Source organism: Strix aluco, chromosome 6 (assembly GCF_031877795.1).
Source record: "Strix aluco isolate bStrAlu1 chromosome 6, bStrAlu1.hap1, whole genome shotgun sequence".
NCBI classification, from domain to species: domain Eukaryota; kingdom Metazoa; phylum Chordata; class Aves; order Strigiformes; family Strigidae; genus Strix; species Strix aluco.
The window spans coordinates 8,023,210-8,045,115 of NC_133936.1; the positions used below are offsets into that span (position 1 = coordinate 8,023,210).

A 21,906-nucleotide genomic window follows, 5' to 3' on the forward strand; every position below is an offset into this window, starting at 1 on the left:
GAAAAGCATTGTCTACTTATTTTATCTTCCTCTGAAATGGAGGTAGTATCCGCAAATGTCAACTGATGTTCAAGCATAAAGGGGAACATGAACATCTCAGAAAATGTTTCTACATGACCTTTCTCCAACTAATTGACAGTGGTTTTTGTATTCACCCATTTGTTTGTTCATCTAGTGATTGAAAGTCCTGATATGTTATCATTCCAGTGTCAGCTAGTTCTGGGAACATTTATCCGTGTAATAGATAATTTCAGTTAAATATTACTTCTACTGTAATATAAATAGTGTGGAATAACTGTTTCTGAAGCAGGTCCAGAAATGGAGCTGATTTGTAAGACAGTTGTCTTCCTTCTGTTACTCTCTCCCAGCCTTGGGATAGATGGAGAATTTGCGCAGAATTTTATCGCCATTGCTGGACCTCTACCCAGCAAGTTAGTACATAGGTTGCATCTGCAGAACCAAGTCCTACCCAAGGACGATGAGGGCCCTGCCATGGCTGAAGGCCATGATTACCTGTGCCAACAAGATCTTGTGGCTCCTGAGCTGCTCCAGTACTTCTCCCACCTTCGTGATATCGGGGTGACGCATTACAAAGTCTTCCTGCCGTGGACACGCATTCTTCCGAAGGGGGATGCCAGGAAGCCAGATGAAGCTCAAGTGCAGTGCTACCAGGAGCTGCTCGAGACCCTGGTTGCTGCAGATCTTAGGCCGGTGGTAGTTCTGCAGCACCAGCGTGTCCCTGGCGCTGTGGCCGCACAGGCCATGGGTCAGAAAGCCAATGCATTTGCTGACCTTTTTGTGGAATACGCAGAGTTCAGCTTCCGTGTTTTTTGGGACCTGGTCGATGTGTGGCTCACCTTCAGCGACCTGCCAGAGGTCCTTACAAGCCTGCCTTATGATGAACCCCAGTACCGAGCCCAGGCCCTGGCTGCCGCTCATGAAAGAGCTTACACTGTCTACCATGAGAAATACTCGCCAGCGGGTAAGGGGGATTTTTTTATATGACTTTTTCACAAATATTTTGTGATGGGATTAAATGGCAACTGCTACGTGCAACGTCTGTGTGAATACGCTATCAGTGCTTTCAGGATTGCATAGAAATCCTTGAGTAACGGGTTCCTTCAAATCCCTTATTTTGATAATCGTTTTATAATTTACTGGTAATTGCATTTGACTTGAAATGACAGCCAAAATATTTGGGGATAATATATACATGTATGTGTGCATATTTATATTTAATCTTTAAAGCATCAGGGAAGTATTAAATAGTCTCCAGTTAATTTGAGCAGCAGAAACTAGTACTTCAAAACAAAATATTATAATACTTTTATATGCTTTTTCTCTAAGGACTGTTGTCCATGTACTCTTAATTTAAAGACCAGCATATGTCCCCGATGAACTGTAGTCTCATACTGTTCATATACCCAACCTTAAATGTGTTGTATAATAAAAGTGGGACTGAGACTTAGGAAGGATCTTGCAGCCCACAAAGCCAACCATGTCCTGGGCTGCATCTAGAGAAGTGTGGCCAGCAGGTCAAGGGAGGGGATTCTCCCCCTCTACTCTGCTCTCATGAGACCCTCCCTGTGTCCAGCTCTGGGACCCCCAACATCAGAAGGACATGGACCTGCTCGGGCGGGTCCTGAGGAGGCCACAAAAATGATCAGGGGGCTGGAGCACGTCCCCTGTGAGGACAGGCTGAGAGAGTTGGGGGTGTTCAGCCTGGAGAAGAGAAGGCTCCGGGGAGACCTTAGAGCAGCCTCCCAAGTACTCAAAGGGGGCTACAGGAAAGCTGGGGAGGGACTCTTGATCAGGGGGTGTAGGGATAGGACGAGGGGTAACGGTTTTAAACTGTCAGAGGGTAGATTTAGATTAAGGAAGAAATTCTTTCCTGTGAGGGTGGTGAGACACTGGCACAGGTTGCCCAGAGAAGCTGTGGCTGCCCCCTCCCTGGCAGTGTTCAAGGCCAGGTTGGACGGGGCTTTGAGCAACCTGGGCTAGTGGAAGGTGTCCCTGCCCATGGCAGGGGGGTTGGGTGATCTTTAAGGTTCCTTCCAACCCAACGTATGATTCTGTGATTCCTGCCTAGTCATCTCATTTTTAAAGCCTATTACTTATTTCAATGTCATTGAAAAATGGGATTCCAATTGCTACCATTTCAGCTAAGAGAGGAAGATTGTGCCATCAGTCAGTGGCTGTGCTATAATCTCTTACGTATGATGGGTGCGGGCATTTCATTTCAAAGCATGATGTGTTCCCAAGGAATACACCTTTGGAGGTCCACATCTAGCTGAAGAATCGGGCCAAATCCAACCATCAGCCTTCCACCCAAAAGGTGGAAATCTTTGTAAATGTATCGACAAAATCCACTTAAACAAAGCTGATCATGGTTTAAAATGACATTTCTCATTTAATCAAAGGGAAATTATTTTATTTAACTTCAAAAAGTTGATTAAAACAGTTAAATAAAGCAACATGAAACAAAATATTTACTTTTTAGTGTAAAATGAAAATTAATTGTCTATCAATTCCACATTACTTTAAAATTACTCAAATCCAGTCTTGCTCTATGCTTTTCTGTGTACAATGACAAAGCTATTTTGTAGATAGTAATGTATTTTTGTGTACCTCTTCCTGACTCACAAAGACTAAAAACTTCCTGAAATGTACCTCAAACCATGAAGAAACAAGGCACAAGAAGTCTCCTGTGAGATAATAGTAGTGTGAGGAGGTCTGCATTGTCCTTTGTTTGACTTTCCTTATTGCAGACACTGGGGTTTTAAAGTAATTAAATCTTAACTCTAATTGTGTTACACAGAGCAAGAGAATGTCACCTCTTCTATGGTGGGTACCTGGGATTTTCTAAGCAGTTGTCCTCTTGGATATGCCTTCTTTGGGCTTGGAGTTTTTCTGTCCCGAGCAGACAACCAGTAGAGCTGGCTGAGTCATAATTTTTTCAAATTTTTAATTAATATATTTATTTTTAATTTTTACATTTGTCAGGAATACTTTGCAGTACAAAGTTGCCCAGCTTCCCTCTGCCATCCCAGCATCTCAGCAGCATCTAGCACAGAATGGATTTAAAAGAATAACCACTGTAAAACCACCACAAAGGCATGAAAATTAAAGATATTACTTATAATTATGCATGGAGTGGAAGGGTACCCACTGGACAGCTTATTCAGATCCACCTTCCTGCAAACAACAGTGCTGTTTATGAGCAGTCATGATAGGACAAGATTTATTGATCCTTGAACTCTGCCTTTGAATTTCTACCTTCTTCAACTCTCTGTTGAAATCGTAGTGGGTATTCTGAAATCAGCTACCTAGGCCACTGTCTGATGTTCCACATCTTCAAAAATTTCCAACTGATTTTAAAATAACTGGAGTGAACTGAAATTTTTTATTTGTCCTTAACATATTACTGTCTCTTTTTTTTTCAAGGTGGAAGGCTGTCCATTGCTTTAGGAACGGGTCATGTCTTGGATAGCGCTTCATCAGAATGGCTTTCAGTTTCTCTTCAGGTAACATCTTAATAGAAATTATTTCCAAAGTTATATAAATTTGATTCAATTTAACTTTATTTTTATGTATGGGATCCAGTGACTTGTTGCAAGTTAAATAAAATTTTATCAAGTTGACCAGCTGACCAATTTGTTAAACTACTTATTTGATTAGTCTGATCATGTGAAGCTCACTGATTTTAGAAATTACTTCAGTATCCTTTCTTGGCTAGTAAGTACTGATTAAGATACATGGAGACGTGTTTGCTCTCATAATTGGCAATTTTATCAATATACATGCTTAAATGACACAGTGTCTGCAAAAAGTGTACCCACCATCATTTTCTTTGCAAGTCTACTTAATGCACCACCAAAGAAATAGATACTTTATTTTAAACAGCTGCTATTTAAAAAATCTGCTTATGTTAAAACACAGATGGAGCTGTGCTAAAAGTGATCTAGTTGCACAGGGATGGCACAACATAAGGAGAACATAATCTCCGCAAAGACGATGACATCGTTTCTGTAAAGACCAAACTCTCTGTTAGTAGTTGTCTTCACCTGAGGGACGTTTATGTAGGATACAGTGAAGAAATGACAGTGCAGGTGTTTTACTTGTATTCACAATCCTTCAAAATTTAGTGACAGGGTAAGCAATGCTGTGGGCATGACATTTCAAGGCTATAAGCAAGGTGTGGTTTGTAGGGAGAAGAAAGATGTTGTATTAGGTGAACTGACTAAACTAGAAGAAAACTTTGGACTGAAAAATAAACTGAAAGCTTATCAGTTTTTTTTCCAACTTCATCAGCTGGTTTACTAAAAGCATACAATCTATTCCCTTGAACTTGATTACTTCTAGTGGGATAACGCTTGTAGTTTGGAATTATCAAAGATTTCTGAAGTGGACTTTCCCCAAAGGATTATTGATAAGGCCTACCTGAGCCACATAGTTGCAAAGGTTTCTCTGACTGATTAATCATAGACAGTCTTACTAATTAAAAAAATCAACTGCAAATCATTAATATTAAAGTTATAAAATACTCCTAGAATTTCATTTAGCTGTTTAAATTTTACTTTGTTTAGAATGAGAGATACAAAATGCATTTTCCCAAAGAGTACCCAGTTTGTACTCATTATATTGTCCAGGGCTCCCACATAGCTCTATGGCTTCTTACTCCAGCAATGCATCTTTATCAGACATTTCACAGTTTTATATAATTTTACTCCAGGATGATTATTTTCCTTTTCTTGTTTCCAGGATTCAGTTGACTTTCTGTCTCTCAGCCTTCAGTATTACTGTGGAAATGAAACAGATTTCTACGAGAAATTGAGTGAATTCCAGGTAACATTATGCACAGTGTTAAAATTAAAGCAGCAAACAACAGACCATAAATAGAAGGGGAATTTCAAGTTTCTTGATGCATGTCTAAACAGTTCTGATTTGCTGTGAGAGCTCAGACAACAGCTACAGTAGGAAACAGCTGCATAGTGCTTACTTACTTCTCTGTTGTTATTCTGACTAAAAACAGGTGTTCGAAAGTGCTGGAAAGGATCATCTTGGTCAATGCTCATCAGCTGGAATGGCCTAATTCTTTTGACCAGGACTGAAAAACCTTCTCTTTCACATCTTAAGTCTTTGACAAGCTGTTAGACTAATACCTTTACACAAAAAGACACTATTTTATTCTAGCATGGGTTCTGCAATGGTACTACCAAACTTCTCAACTCCTCATCAGTAGAGGCAGTGCTAGAAATGTTAATGAGGATGAGTTTGCGAAAGGATTAGATCACATGGCTACAACAATGTCAGTGATGCTAGAGGGTAGTACCTGATATTAAACCTCTGGTAGTGAACTGCGTTCTTAAAATATAAAATGAGAATCATCCAGCAACTGAGTAGCATAATAAGGAGCTACCGACGTGACTCATTCTCTTTAGGGTCCCAGCATGCTGCAATTACCCTAAAAATCTGAAGTGGGTCAAACATTTATGGCAACAAATTCTTACCAAGTAAACTTTCAAAAAAGGACATAGTTCCTTGTGCCTTTTCAATGACAGGTCAAACACTGAAAGTTTCTAGGGTTTATGCTTTGATTTACATTGGGCTTTTTTTGGATCAGAGGAAAATAGTGGGTGGTATTTAATGCCTACTCTCTTGTTAATTTAACTTTGAAGAATTATCACTGATTCTCAGTCTTCTAGGTATTTCCTATTCTGTGTTAAAAGCAGTAAATGCCAAGAGCATGGTTTTAGTAGCTGGCTGATGCTTCTTTTCCTACAAATCTCTGACTTCTGATTTTGCAGAGAGTCTGGAAGGACACAGAGATCTTGGTCTTTAGTCTAAAGTTCCTTGGTTGTGGTTCCATGGAAGAGAATCCTTTCATACCAGTAGCTGCCATTGTCACAGGTGAGTGACATAATGCAAGAAGGAGGAGACTTTTTTAGCTAAGCTGTGCATGGCAAATTATAGAGGAAATTCAAATTTGTCCAGTCTAGACTGTTGCTATTAGATGAAACAACTTCATGGTTTCCTTCATAGCCTTCTTGGAAAATTAAGGGCAGATGGTAAGTGTTGAGGGAGAAGCAGGAAATCTTCCCCAAAGTTCTTCCATCATTTTCATCAGCCTCAAGTTGTGCCGGGGAGCTTTAGATTGGATATTAGGAAAAATTTCTCCACTGAAAGGGTTGTCAAGCACTGGAACAGACTGCCCAGGGAGTGGTGGAGTCACCATCCCTGGAGGTATTTAAAAGACGTGTAGACATGGCACTTAGGACATGGTTTAGTGGTGGACTTGGCAGTGCTGGGTTAACAGTTGGACTCGATGGTCTTAAAGGTCTTTTCCAACCTAAATGATTCTATGATTCTGTGATCATTTTTTAACACAAAATTGTAAATATCTAATAAAAACCCAACATACTTGATCTGAGGAAAATAACTATTAGCTATAGAAAGCACCTAGTTTCTAAAGGTGTAATTGTATGTATAACTAGTCATGCAGTCCATGGTATCTAAGTTGCAACTGAGTTCATCACTTACCATTTGTTCATTTTCAGCTATTAATAAAGAAGAGGCACGTACGATTGGGTATGATGTTAATGAATTCTTGGACTTATCATCTCATGTTTTCAGGTACAGTTTTTGTCCCTTTTATCAGATACTGTAATAAAATGGTGTCCTCTAGAAACCTGTGAGCAGGCAGACACAAGACAGTTTTAGTGGTAAAGTCTCTTTTAGTTGCTGAAAGGACTGGAAAGGAATGCCCTCCTGCTGAGCCCAGTCTCTTGCTATTACACGCAATCCTCTGTCCTACTATTACAGGCAACGTAATCCTCTTCCACTCTCTGATCCTTGGTTACCCAGATTGCAATAGTAACAACTACAATAGTAGAAGCCAATAGTAACAACTACATTTCCCAAGGCTTCTGTTCTTTTCAAGAGCGAAACTGTTAAAAAAAAAAAAAAAAAAAAAAAAAAGACTTTCCTAGGAGAGAAGCCAATTGTGTCTACAGAAATGTAGATGATGTTGTGCAGGGAGATGCTAAGGATTGCAGAAGCAGGATTGATTAGTTTTAGCTTATCCCATGGAAACTCATGAGAGCAGTTGTAGCACGTGAAAATGCTACACACGGCAAGGATTTTGTCTGCACCTTTGACCTAGCCGTAACAAATTATGAGAATCTACCTGCAAAAATTGCATTAGACATATAACTCTTGAGCTGCTCTGCAGTTAGTTCATTGCACTCCACCTTCACCTGCTAGCTGGATGGCTGTGGGTTGGACTGATCAGATGACGGAAGGAACTATACCCTAAGGGGCTTATGTCAGCTGGAAGGGAAGCAAATGATTCTTCTGTCCTCTGTGTTCGCAAGTTCTGTGTCACTGGCATCCACCCTGGAGATTTTAACTTCTTTTTGTTCTATTTCCAGCAAAACAAATACTCTACAGGAGAACTCAGATGCTGCTCTTGCCCCTCGCTCCTCCTATCAAAAAGTTTGGGAAATGTTTGCTAAACAGTCTGAATTGGAGAGAGATTCTTTTCTGCAAGATGTTTTCCCAAGTGGCTTCCTCTGGGGCACATCCACAGGTGCCTTTAACATTGAGGGAGCATGGGCAGAGGATGGGAAAGGAGAGAGCATCTGGGATCAGTTTGGGCATGCAGGTCACGTCTACATGAACCAAACAGCAGACGTGGCATGTGACAGCTACTATAAAACCAGCTATGACGTTTACCTACTTCGGGGTCTTCACCCCCAACTGTACAAATTTTCTGTATCCTGGCCTAGAATTTTCCCTGCTGGCACCAACGAGACCATCAACTCCAAGGGTGTTGAATATTACAACCAATTAATTAACCGGTTGCTAGACTCTAACATTGAGCCCATGGTGACTCTGTTCCACTGGGACCTCCCGCAAGCTCTTCAGGTTCTTGGTGGCTGGCAGAATGACAGTATCATAGATGCTTTTGTAAACTATGCGGACTTCTGCTTTGCCACTTTTGGGGATCGGGTCAAGATCTGGGTTACTTTCCATGAGCCTTGGGTTATCAGCTATGCTGGCTATGGCACCGGAGAGCATCCTCCAGGAATCGCTGACCCAGGAGTAGCATCTTTCAAGGTAGGGACACAGTGACAACTGGGATCCTGCACCTGCCATTGTTGTGTTGTTTTCCTCTGATGGTTCTGTACTCTAAGACTTCAAGTCTAATGTGGCCTCTGAGACAACTATTTGCTTGTTGGATTTTTGATACTTGCAAAAAAATGGGGTAGTTAATGGATGCTAGATGGCTTTATTTTTCTATTCTGAAAGCTGGTGTTGATGGATAGCTAGATTCTTCTGCTTAATCCAAAACCTGCAGCACTCTGGCTATGATTATTTGTTTTGTCAAGTTTTCTTCTTTTGGATGGAGATGACATTCTCACATGCCAATAATCTCAATGCTTAAGAGTTCTTGTGCAAAGCAGTGTGACACACATTCCTCTGCTTTCTGCCCCCAGGTGGCTCACACAATTCTCAAGGCTCATGCCAAGGTCTGGCACCTGTACAATGACAAATACCGCTCTCAGCAACTGGGAAAGGTGGGGTTGGTGCTGAACTCGGATTGGGCTGAACCCAAGACTCCAACCAACTCTGAGGACGTGAGGGCATCTGAGAGGTACCTGCAGTTCATGCTTGGCTGGTTTGCTCACCCCGTATTTGTTAATGGTGATTACCCAGAGCTTCTGAAGGCTCAGATCCAGGAAGTAAACCAGCAGTGCTCCACAACAGTTGCACAGCTGCCTCTGTTTACAGAGGAGGAAAAGTCCTGGGTGAAAGGGACTGCAGATTTTTTTGGCCTTTCCCATTACACTTCCCGCCTGGTCAGTGCTGTGACTAATGGGACCTGCACACCAGGCTACGAGAGCATCGGGAACTTCTCCTCGCACGTAGATCCTTCTTGGCCACAGACTGCCTCTTCTTGGATCCATGTGGTGCCTTGGGGATTAAGAAGGCTGCTGAAGTTTGTGTCCCAGGAATATACGGGGACAAAGATCCCAATTTACATAGCGGGAAATGGTATGCCGACAGAAGACACAGGGGATCTTATCAATGACACTCTGCGAGTGGATTATTTCCGCCAGTACATCAATGAGGCTCTAAAAGGTATGGAGAAATTTTTTTTTTTTTAATAATGACAACTAGTTATTCTATCACTTCCATGGTGGTTAACTTGAAAACATCACCACTTGCATAGTGGTATGAGGTCAGCTGCCTATTGAGTATGTAGTGTGACCTCATGTACTTCACCCTATCTGGTGTCCAGATATGGAACTCTCCATTCTGTTTAGATATGGAAACAGGTTTTTCATATATATCGATAAATGTAGCCTGAACCCTAACATCAGTCCCTCTGTGAGAACACTGTTTATACACTTCAGCTCCCCTGAAGATGATTTGCCTGCAGGCAAGCTCTTGCCTAGAGAGATCTCCTAGATCAGGACTGAACGATGTCTTTACTGATTAAGCAGATCTAACTGACAGCATCCTGTCCCATTTCAGGTTAGAATTTTTAGAGAGATATTTATACCTCAATCATTTTGAGCAAGGTTCAAGGTATGCTTGTATCTTTGCAAACTGTGTATCAATTGACGTAAAAATAATATTAGTGACTGAAGTTCTGGACAGGTATAAAGGTTTGAGATTTCAAATAGAGATTTAACTGATAATCTCTTGAGATACACAAATCAATGTGGTCAGGAAAACTTTATTAAATATACTGTATTAAATAGGTTGGTGATCAGTGTGTACAGCATTTGATCTTCTTGACAAGTTCTCAATATACTGATAGAAGTGTTAAAAGAGCTACAGAAAACACAATTTAGCATTGCTGTTATGCCTCAGCAGAAGTAAAGAAGATGGACTGCTTGTGGGAAATGAACTTTCCTGGAATGAGAGAGATTTAGTGCTTTTTTGTAGGCAATGGGAGGAAGGTTGCTGGACCTCCCTCTGCTGGTATTGGATACATTGTTCTGCTAAAAGAAGCTCTCCTGTGCTCAGGGAAGATAAGCAAGCACTAAATACACGTAATGTTTCAGTTTTACTATAGTGTTAAATCTGAAAGTGCACCATATACCTAAATTAAGGAATTGTGCTTGAACGCAAGAACACAGGGAAAGGGATACCAGTGGCACAAGTGTCCTGTACTCAAATATCTCTTGATTAATATTTCTTTTCTCCTGCATTTTTATCACCAAGCATTTGACTAGCTCCTATTACAACGCTGACTGCTCTTCTTGCCAGATACTCTAATTGTTTTGTTGTTTTGTGGGGTTTTTTTGCCTAGAAGACCATTTGTAGATATTTGGCTTATCACACTGTTATCCTCAATTGTGGTGCTTATGTTGTGCTGTGTTCATAAAATGTTCTTATGAATAACAATGTCTTGTACTGTTTCTGTGACAGCGGTAAAACTAGATGCAGTTGATGTTCGGGCATATGTTGCTCGATCCCTGGTTGATGGCTTTGAAGGCCCAGTGGGGTACAGCCTAAAATTTGGGCTGCATCATGTGAATTTTGAAGATAGCAACAGACCAAGGACTCCCAAGGCATCTGCTTATTTCTATTCCAGTGTTATCGAAAAAAATGGTTTCCCATCCAAAGTCTTGGACAGGTTTTCTACACCGGTGGTGTTTGACTTACCCGTGCCATCAAAGTTGCCAAATTTACCAGCATCAGAAGTTCCCTCCAAGGCAAAAGTTGTCTGGGAGAAGTTTTCATCTCAAACAAACTTTGAAAGGGACACGTACTTTTATGGGACATTCCCAGAGAACTTTACATGGGGTGTGTCATCTTCTGCCTACCAGGTAGAGGGAGGTTGGGATGCTGATGGCAAAGGACCCAGCATTTGGGATAATTTCAGCCATGTCCCAGGGAATATAAAGAATGGTGATACTGGAGATATAGCTTGTGATAGCTACAACAAGGTGGAGGAAGATGTTTACCTGCTGAGAGCCTTAGGGGTAAAGAACTATCGTTTCTCCCTATCCTGGTCTCGAATTTTCCCCAGCGGAAGGAACAACTCAATAAACAGCCATGGAATTGACTACTATAACCGGCTCATCGATGGGCTGGTTGCAAACAACATCACTCCAATCGTCACTCTCTACCACTGGGACCTGCCACAAGCTCTCCAGGACATTGGTGGCTGGGAGAGCAGCGCGCTGATTGACCTGTTTGATAGTTTTGCAGATTTCTGTTTCCAGACCTTTGGGGACAGGGTGAAGTTCTGGATTACATTCAATGAACCCCAAGTCATTGCCTGGGCTGGCTATGGCGCTGGGACACTTCCACCCAACGTCAATGACCCTGGCAGTGCTCCCTACAGGGTTGCCCACATTTTACTCAAAGCTCACGCCAGGGTCTACCACACCTACGATGACAAATACAGAGCGAGTCAGGGAGGGGTCATTGCTCTGTGTCCCAACATTGACTGGGTTGAGCCAAAGACACCAAGTGACCCCAGGGACATAGAGGCTGCAGACAGGTACCTGCAGTTTTTGGTGGGGTGGTTTACACACCCGATTTTCAAAAACGGGGACTACCCCGAGGTCATGAAGTGGAAAGTTGGGAACAGGAGTGAGCTCCAGAACCTGCCCTCATCTCGCCTACCAGTTTTCACAGCAGAGGAGCGTGACTACATCAGGGGTACAGCAGATGTTTTTTGCTTCAACAGCTACACCTCCAAAATTGTAACCCATTCAACGACCCGGTTGAGACCCTTCTCTTATGAGTATGACCAGGAAGTTTTAACAAAGGTTGACAGCTCCTGGCCTTCCTCAGCTATTACTGGCCATCGGGCTGTGGCCTGGGGACTGAGGAGGCTACTGAACTGGATCAAAGAAGAATATGGAAATCCCCCAATATACATAATTGAGAATGGGGTGGGGATAAAGACCAAATCGGATGTTGATGACAATACCAGGATATTTTACTACAAAACGTACATTGATGAAGCTTTAAAAGGTACCAACGTTTGCTTTTGTTCTGTTCGTGTTTTGTGTCTTCTGTCTAGATTTCTGATTACTTTATTCCTCTGAAAAGTAGTTCTTAAAAGTGATCGGTATCAGTCTTTAAATATTCTGAACACAATATAAACATAGTGTTTCTTTTTATGATCTCCTTTGCATGGTTGTTTGTACTTTGTATCCTCCAACTATGTAGAGTCTCTTAATGATCTTAGTTGACCAGTGCCAGCTGTATGAAGCCAGAAGCATGTGCGTGCTTGCATGTGAATTTATGTGTGATTAATGTGTGATTATATCACTGATGCTTTTCCATTTGTTTCTGGTCTTTCAGCTTACAAGTTGGATGGTGTTAATCTCAGAGGATACAACGCTTGGTCTTTTATGGATAGCTTTGAATGGTTGAATGGTTATGATCCCAGATTTGGATTGCACCAGGTTGATTTTGACAATCCCAACAGGCCAAGAACCCCAAAACGCTCTGCTGTGTACTATGCAGAAATCATCCGCAATAACGGTATCCCACTGCCAAAAGAAGATGAATTTTTATATGGAGAGTTTCCAAAGAACTTTTGGTGGAGTGTAGCAACTGCAGCATATCAGGTTAGGAAACCGAGACGGACCCTTAAAGTATATGTGGACAGTTAATTCATTTTGGGTGAGACACCTACAGCTTTTGTAACATTAGGTTTTCCTGTAATTGAGGGTTAGTGTAACAACTGCTGTAAAAGGGAGGAACTTGGAGATGTTTAAGGGCATGGTTATACCACAGGAATTGAGACAGCAGCATGGGCTTCACAAGAGCCAGCCAATATGGAGCCGTGGGTGAACTGAAACAATGCCTCTTCTGAGACATTTGCTAATATGTCTTTCCTTGAGGCCCAAGAGGTCTTACTAGTTTGGTACAGCAGAAACATTGCTATTTCTAGACTTAAGCTGATAAGTCAAAATATTGTGTAGTGCCACAAAGACTAACAGGCTGAAATCTTTGCTAGGCCAAGACCTAAATTTAGAGTTTACTAACAATTCTCCCCCCATCTTCAATTACAGATTGAGGGAGGATGGAGAGCAGATGGAAAAGGACTTAGCATTTGGGACCAATTTTCTCACACTCCCTTGAAAATCAGCAATGATGACACTGGAGATGTAGCTTGTGACAGCTACCACAAGATTGAGGCAGATGTAGAAATGCTGAAAAGCCTCAAGGTGTCTCACTATCGCTTTTCAATCTCCTGGTCCCGCGTTCTCCCAGATGGGACCACCAGATACATCAATGAGATGGGACTGAACTACTATGAAAGGCTTATCGATGCTCTTCTGGCAGCTAACATTATGCCTCAGGTAACTAAAACCAGTGACTTTCAGGTAACTAAGAAATAGCAGAACCCAAGTCCGATGCTCAGAGCACATCTGTGTATTTCCATCCATGCCCTCCTTCGCACAGAAATTGTTTTTCATTGTGTTCTGCAAGGAAACATGGTTTTTGCATAAGCAAAGGAGCTGGGAATGTAAGTGATATATTTGTTAGAAATTACTACCCAGGGAGATCACAGTAACCTTATTGTTGGCTGTTTCCAATTACATTCTTGTCGCTCATGTGCTTGGAAGTGGATTCCACTGGACCTATGCAATGATCTTTCCGGAGACTGAGGTGGGGCCGACCAACTTGTAGTTCCCAGGGTCTCCTTCTTGCCTTTCTTGGAGACAGGTGTAACACTGTTCTCCCAGGAGTCAGGGAGCTCCACAGATCAGCGTGGTTTGTCACATATAACAGACAGTGACTTCACCACTGTATCAATCAGCTCCTTCAGCACTTTTGAGTGAATCTGACCTGTTCCCATAGACTTGGACATGTGTAGCTTTTTGCTGCTTCTACCTGTTGCTTCCCCACTGCTGGCTGTCCCTGTCCTCCCCAAACCACGCTGGTACGCGTAGGGAGTGCACATGGCTGCACCAAACGCTGTGTGGGTGCGTATGCACATCGTGCACGGAGCAACCCAACAACATCCACACAAGCATCACCTCGTGGCTCTACGGCGTTGCTCTAGACTGGTCCAACGGATGTGCCAGCCCAAGCGGGTGTTCTGTGGGACTGGATTTCACCTGAGAGTCAGTGCGGGCGCAGCGGTTCTTCACTGACAAGCTCTTGCTATCACAAAGTTCTGGTGGTTTTTGGTAAAAGCTTCATCTTCACCTTCAGGCAGTCCCTAGAGTTTGAGTCATTGCCCCACGTCCTAAAGAAACTGAAATACTGGCCAAAAGGCACTTCATTTGAGTGCATGAGTGATCGCTACAAACTCAAACATCCTTAGGAACAGGTAGCTGCAGATCAAAGCACAGTTTTTTTATGCTCATAAATGAGGCTGCGTTACTGTCCTTATTTCTGAAAGTAAGGGTGACTGGTGGAGTCCTTTCTTTTGCTCTTTTTCCCCACAGGTAACTCTCTATCACTGGGACCTCCCACTGGCACTGCAGAACGTTGGTGGGTGGGAGAACGATACTATAGTTCAGAGGTTTAAGGAATATGCTGAGCTCCTTTTCCAGAGACTGGGAGATAAAGTGAAATTTTGGATAACCTTCAATGAACCCTACAACACTGCATATTGTGGCTATGGCGTTGGCACAGCTGCTCCAGGTAAGATGGCTGGGCAGAACCTCAGAGCCTTCCCAGCACTATGGGCACGACTGGTTTACACTGCCGTAGAGGAGATGCTAGGGGCTTGCAAAAGTAGAGCAAGGAAGACAGTGTGGTGGGGATAAATGGGGTTTGGACTGCTGTGGTGTGGTGGACAGGTCCTTCTTTCACTTTGCCTATCCCCTCCAAGAGCCATCCTCCTTCTGCCACTCCTCCAATCCACCCCTCCTCTGCACCCTCCGGATTATTCTTGCTAAAGAGGCAAAGCAGCCCATGTCCCACTGCAGGACGAGGAAGGGGCAACGTGGGGCCCTGCACAGCCTGCTCACCACAGCTGCACCTTGTCTCTGCCCGATTCCAGCCTAGGGCTGGGCCCAAGGGCACCAGGTGCTGCACGTTTATTCATTTACTAGCAGGTGGTTCTGGGTGTTGTGTTAACTTGGGAAGCAGCCTCTGAGAAAGCTGGGAATTGCTGCTCCACTGCCTGTTCTGTCTCTGCAGGCATCTCCATTCGGCCAGGGCGAGCCCCCTATGTGGTGGGGCACAACTTAATCAAGGCCCACGCGGAGGCCTGGCACCTCTACAATGAGACCTACCGGGCAAAACAAGGAGGACTAATCTCTATCACCATCAACTCTGACTGGGCAGAGCCAAGGAACCCATACAACCAGGAGGACATTGATGCTGCCAGACAATATGTGCAGGTACAGAGACATGCAGTCACAGTTCTCCCTGCCGCTCCTGGGTTTGTTCATGGTGGCACCCCCTCTCTGGGTGCTGGAGATGCCCAGAACCCAGGTCAGCATCTCACTGAAAGAAAAGGATGAGCCAGAAGCATCACTACAGGGAAATGTATCACCCTCTTCTGGTGACTGATCAAGTATGCAACAGAAATGAGACAAAATATGGTTGCAGTGACAAAAGCTTATCAAATTTACTGCTGTTATGTGGACATCCCTGGGTATCTCCATGTGCCTGTTAATTATAAATTAACTGTAAAGCAGCACATGGAGCAGAAATGGTTAAATCCCTTGTTTTGATACATAATTTATCCTTCTCCCTTATTTCCTGGCTTAGTTTCTTCTAGGTTGGTTTGCTCACCCCATTTACAAAAATGGTGATTATAACGAAGTGATGAAAACAAGGATTCGGGACCGCAGTCTGGCTCAGGGTCTGAGTCAGTCCCGGTAAGAACCCAGGCACATATCTGCTTTTGTTTTACTTGCTGTGCTGAAACCTGCTTTTCTGATAGAAGTGCTAAATTTCAAGGATTCTATTGCAATGTTACTGTAAAGATCTTGCTGTATCCCTACAGAAAAACTTTAGTGTCCATTTTGCCTATTCTGTCTTTACCTCTCTTGCAAACTAAATGTTCTAATATATCTTTGGGGTAATAAGTTGGCAGCTCAGAGTGATACAGTAAATGCTCTGCATTAGACCCAGTGCTTTACCTGACCACCATGGTAAATGTGTTTTGACTTTTCTTAAGACTACACACTGAACTCGAGCACCGAGAACATATTGGCCCCTCTGAATTACGTTTCTTATTTTCCATTCCCATTAATTAAGCTTAAGGTTATTGTGGTAGCAGTGCTCCACCATGAATGTTTTTCCTTCTCTCTCCCTTTCTAGGCACATATAAGGAATACACTTTTTTCCCTTTAATAGCAATTTAATGGGATGTATTAGAGCTGGGGCTATTCCTGCTCATTCCTCTCTGAAAATGTGAAAGACCACTTGTTTTGAAATGAGGGAGATGGTGGAAGAGTCAGTGTGTGCTCTGCAGCAAAGGCAGGCCTCTTCGAGATTCAAGTTATGCTTTTGTATGTGCCTAAAACACTTGCGTTTTTTTGACGTTATTTCGTCTCTGCTGGTTGCTGCCATTAATAAGAGAGCAAAGTCAAGTGTGTTGCTTCATGAGATAACATGCCCAAGCATCTCAATCTGGGGAAGAAGCCCTGTCCTCAATCTGAGACTGCAAACTCTCAAGCATCACCAAATTGCCGGGAGCACTGGCTGCATTTTCAGGAGGAGTTGCTCAGGGACCTAATTCCCAGGAGAATTTTCTCCCTCTTCTGGCTAAAAGAGAGCCGAAACCTCGCTCCTTGTTCCAGGGTACTCTGGATGTCCCTGACTCCGTTTCTTACTCTGTGGAGACTGTGTAGGGCTGCAGATCCCAAAGGGGGATGTTTTTCTCTGAGGAGGCCGCCCTTTTGAAGGGAACTGAGTGCTTTGGGATTAAATGGTGGAGTCCACGTGAAGAGCCTAGTTCCCAGCTTCTCCCAGGTTTTACTGTGTTCCTCTAGAAGGATCATGGTACCTCCTGTTGTGCCTGTGGTGCCAGTACAGGCGTTCCATATGGAGTGGGGATGTCAGGGAGAGTGCTCAAAAGCTTTTATTGTTTCCCATGTAGAAGCCAGAGTTTGAGACAACGCTGTATCAGCCTCTGCCATGATACAGAGAAGAGCTTTTGTAGCAGATGCCCGTTTCTCTGCTGCTGTGAAGCACATCTTAGCACTGATGGCTGCCTGCACCTTCATGCATGCAAGCAGGTTTTGAGGGGGCTCGTGACAGCTCGCCTGCGCAGGGACAGGACCCCGTGGATGCCACTCACTGCTGGGAGGCACCACTTCATGCTTCCCTCTCTCAGAGCCAGTCATGCTCTTGCAGGATGGTGGGCTGAGACAGATCACTCACAAACACTGCAGCTCTGGGTCTCCGTAGGGCTGTGGTGACCATGTGACAACCTAAATGATTGTCGCCAGTTCCTCCCAGCGAATTCCTGACTGGGCAAACACCATTTCTTGTCTTATAAAGCAGGATGATGGTCAAACAAGAAGTTTGACCGTGAGCAGCACCTCTAGCCATTGGGTGTCTGTTTTCTGGTCAGTGAAAGGTCTCTTCCTCTCTCAGAGAACATTAGAGCAGGCAGCAGGAATTGCATATTCTAGCAAAAGCTTAGTTTACATAACAGAACTGTGTAGGGGTAGAAGCAGAAGAAGGGGAAATCTTGAGAAGACTTAGATTTTTGAGGGGTTTATGCTTTTTTTCTGTTTTCTATTGCAGACTTCCAGAATTTACCGAAAGTGAAAAGCAAAGAATTAAAGGCACATATGACTACTTTGGTCTAAATCATTATACTACAGTTTTAACATACAAGATAAACTATCCTGCTGGTGTTATGTCGTATGACTCTGATAGGTAAGAGGTGAATGTAAATTATTGGTCAAGTAAAATATGCCTGTGTGGAGCCTGAGCCAACTGAGCGATGTAAACTGATAGCAAATAAAGCCATGAGACAGGTATTTTAAGCTGTTATAGTCCATACCAGGGAAAATATCCCCAAACAGTACCTGTGGTGCTGTTATTGTCACAAAAGTCCAGCAACAGCCCTTTTTTTTTTTTTTTTTTTTTTCCCCAAACCCGATGATAAACATGAATGTTTAAAACACAACAAAGAAAATTAGAGGATCTACTAAAGGAAGGAATCTGTTCTTGTGAGTCTCCTGATGGTTTGGGATTAGCTTTAAACAGTATTTATCATATTTCCTGCCCCCAGCCTGCAGTTAGAACTGTTAGATTATCCTGGTTTACGGATACTGCTCCATTTGCTGTTGAACAGTTGTTTGCTCCATCACCACATTGGATAAATGTAAGTTCAAAGCCTGAATAGCTAAATCACTTCATGGTTAAGTATACATTTTTAGATAGTAATTTCTTTCCCCAGCTTCAACAGGTAAACAATAGGATCTTACTAGTTTTTCTGACGAGAATTAAGGTCAGAGGACCATGCATGGGGGTGAACATAGGTTGTTTTCAGAAATGTTTCCATAGAGAATATATGAAATTATTATAACTTCCCTTTCCTGCTGCATCCCAGCCCCTGGGGTTTAGCTCCGTAGAAGGACACTGGGCTCAGTCCTGCATTCCTGTACATAGGTGTAAAAGGCAATTTTGTGTGCTCAAGCACTGCATCATACATTCAACAGTAGAAATGGTGTCAAAGTATGAAGACTTGGAGCTCACATCCCATCCTCAGCCATAGCTGATTTAAGCAGAGTATGATTGTAAAACAAAGTACGAGAAGTGTTTTCTGGAGGCTTGTGAGCACCGGCACCACCTCAGCCTGCTATGCTTTCACTGGTGTGTCACACTGTCACCTCTGGTTCAGTTTTCTGCAGAGCTCATTCCCAGATTTCTCAGCAGTGAGGTGCCAGGCATGGCAGCAGGTGCTGGGGACAGGTCCCTCATCAGTGTGTCCTCCTCTGCAGGGGTGTAGCTTCAGTAACTGACCGCAGCTGGCTGAACTCTGGTTCCATCTGGCTAAAGGTGACGCCCTTTGGTTTTCGAAAGCTCCTGAGGTGGATAAAGGAGGAGTACAACAACCCTCCCATTTACGTGACTGAAAATGGGGTCTCGGAAAGAGGAGACTTAGACTTCAATGACACTTGGCGAATGCATTACTATCGGAGCTACGTTAACGAAGCACTGAAAGGTAGGAATGATTCCTTACATCTGATCATCCAAATCTCTAGACTACAGCAGCAGTGTCTGTCACAAGGCTGATCGTGTATAAAGCAAATTGTGAAGAGCTGAAAGACCACTGCCATCACACTTCCAAGTTACACACTCACATGGGTTTCTCTGTTTCTGAGAGCCTTTGGGTTTAGCAGAAACTGTCCATGGAGAGCCATGACTTTGCAGAGAAAGGTGATCTAAAGGAAGAACAAACCCTGGGGATTAGCTGGTAACTGCAGCTTCTTTGTAGCTGCATCTGGTGAGGGAAGGTACTACTACTTGATGAATACCTATTTTGACTTCTAGTTTGACTACTGCTGTGTCTAAAAACAGCATCTTTTTAAAAAACAGAAAACAAACCAACCCCAAACTGGTTTCAATTACAGCAGTGGTCAAGCAATGTGGGGGGAAGGGCTTTTTCAGTTTGCTTCTGAAGTACTCAGAGCTGCCAGGCAGAACTTCACAAAGTGACAAAGTGCTTGTTCACTGCCTTTTCACAGCAAGGCCCCACAAACATGTGTTTAAGCAACGGTTGCATGTTGATGGCTTTTCTTCTGTTCCTAAACCTTTGCTTCTGGAACAAAAGCTTTGATTTTTTGGAGCAGAGGAAAGCAGTCTCCAGTACCAGCAGGCTGACTGAGCAACCCTGGTTGCTCCTTAGCTATAAGTTGGCAGCTGAACTACCTCAAAGCAACTGAGTTAAGGCAACACATGAGAGAGGTGGGAACGCAGAGACAGCGAAACCAAGGCTGATGTGGCGATAACCTCCCTGCCCTGGGAACCCCGCTGCTGCTGGGCAGTGTCCTGGAGGCCTGGTGGTGACACCTCCTGTCACCCAGCTGCACAGCTAACTGCTCTCTCTGGTCCTGCTCACAGCTGTTGTGCTCGACGGCGTTGACTTACGAGGCTATACTGCGTGGACGCTGATGGACAACTTTGAGTGGGCAGTGGGCTTTGATGAAAAGTTTGGGTTCTATCACGTGAATTTCACAGACCCCGAGCTGCGACGGTGCCCCAAGGCCTCTGCCAGGTATTATGCGCAGATCACAAACTGCAACGGGTTTCCGGACCCAGCAACAGGCCCACACCCCTGTCTGGAACTGGAGCCTGAAGGTAAGCCATGCAGCAGAAATCCTGCTTGTGTGTGTATCTGACTCTAATCCCAAAAGATTTACATAATTTATAGTTTTTAAAGACACCACCACTTTCTGCAATATTATTTTTAAGGGCTCCAGTAGTGCATTGACTAATTGTCTTTGTTATGGCTGAAAACATTCATGTAGAATGATGTTGCTTCTGTATGCAAAACCAGAACAACTAGATTTTGTGCAATAGCACCTTAGCACCTTGATAGACACCTGTTCCCAAATGCAGCAAAACCGTTATTCCTTTTTACTTTTCTCTGATTAACAGATGTTTTCCAAACCATACACATTCAGTATTCCCACACCATTTTTTCTAAACAATTTTGAATCCTTTACATGAATCAGTGTTTTGGGTAAGCCTTTGGAAATATTCTTGTCATTTACATTTTCTCAACAATAGTACACCAAACAGCACCCAGTTAGTGTGGGGTTTGGGGATGAGCACAGCTGCCAGAGAATACTCACTTCTCCTCAAGTCTCAGGAATTGCAGTACCAGCCTCAGTTGTACCTTTACTTGGAGTAGAACTGTGTCAATCCTTGCTCCCACAGAATTATGGCACTGCACACACATGCACAGAAGAGTTCACTCAGGGTGTATACTAATACTTTCTTATTGTTCTCCTATGGACAGTGACACCAACAGACATCACACCAGGAGGACTGGCCAACAGCGTGAGCTTTTTGGGATTGGATTTAACATCACAAAGTGCAGAAACAGCACTTTATGTGCTTTTTGCTCTTTCTGCAGTTGGAGCACTGGGCTTGGCTCTTTTTGCTTTTCAGTATGGAAGATTATCCAAAAGATCCCATAAACAATCACACATGAAACTTAGTAAACTGTAAAGTTTCCACTTGCTAAAGTGTTTGTTTTGGTTTTTATTAAAGTCTACAGCACCAGGAAAAGAAACCTAGTGCTTATACAACTGCAGCTTTGTGTCCTGCCTTAGAGAGGGCTCCATCATTTTGTTGTTCGCTTACCAACTTTAAAAGACAGAAAAAAATTTTCTTTTTATCTTAACTGTCTCTCTTCTCCCCAGGCATTACTGATTTGATTTCTCAAAGACAAAAGTAAAATTGCTTGCTCCCATCTGCTTGCATCTGTCCTTGCTTCCTCACCTCCCCTCAGCTGATGCAGGTCTCTTCATGGGCTCTGAGAGCAGCCCCTAGCAGCTCTACTGCTTCTTACTAGTTTTAAGACAAGTTAGTGTCTAGACAGGTGAAAAATGATCTATGAGAATGTACTGCACAGATTGTTCACCCCCCTTTATTTCATAGTTTTTGAATTATCTATCAAATTAATAATAAAATGGAAGTGGCCTTAGTACTATGTGTTCACGTTTGAACGGAGTGCAATACTTTATTAGATCTCCTTTGAGCAAGAATCCAAAGCAGCACAGAACACCCCTAAGATTTAGGTCTCTAACAAAGAGAGACCCAGGACTTGGGGGAGGGGGGGAAAGGCTATGACCCTTCTTCCAAAATAAAAGCTTCCATGCCCTTGTACTGCAGCCCCCTGCTAATAACATCTCCATTTTCTGTGATAAAGACCCATCTTTTTTCTTCCTGTACCATAGTCTGGACCCAAAACACTGTCAGATGTGTTTT

The 21,906-nt window shown here is 43.2% G+C and overlaps 1 protein-coding gene across 1 annotated transcript; it reads left to right on the forward strand.

Moving 5' to 3' along the window:
- The first annotated feature begins 318 nt into the window (after positions 1 to 318).
- Positions 319 to 21,562, forward strand: LCT (lactase). Its single transcript, XM_074828567.1, has 17 exons — positions 319 to 982; positions 3,445 to 3,524; positions 4,762 to 4,845; positions 5,808 to 5,910; positions 6,558 to 6,633; positions 7,431 to 8,118; positions 8,499 to 9,144; positions 10,444 to 12,003; positions 12,337 to 12,605; positions 13,053 to 13,343; positions 14,439 to 14,637; positions 15,139 to 15,341; positions 15,715 to 15,824; positions 17,704 to 17,838; positions 18,909 to 19,132; positions 20,032 to 20,268; positions 20,933 to 21,562. The coding sequence occupies exons 1-17, from the start codon at positions 319 to 321 to the stop codon at positions 21,142 to 21,144; spliced, it is 5,781 nt and encodes a 1,926-aa protein (XP_074684668.1). The 3' UTR covers positions 21,145 to 21,562.
- The last annotated feature ends 344 nt before the right edge of the window (positions 21,563 to 21,906 follow it).

Excerpts from the sequence above, each read along its gene's own strand:
- LCT (XM_074828567.1), top strand. The coding sequence starts at position 319 with ATGGAGCTGATTTGTAAGACAGTTGTCTTCCTTCTGTTACTCTCTCCC. Across the intron at positions 13,344-14,438 it reads CAGCTAACATTATGCCTCAG|GTAACTCTCTATCACTGGGA; the intron begins GTAACTAAAACC and ends TTTTCCCCACAG. Across the intron at positions 20,269-20,932 it reads TCTGGAACTGGAGCCTGAAG|TGACACCAACAGACATCACA; the intron begins GTAAGCCATGCA and ends TCCTATGGACAG.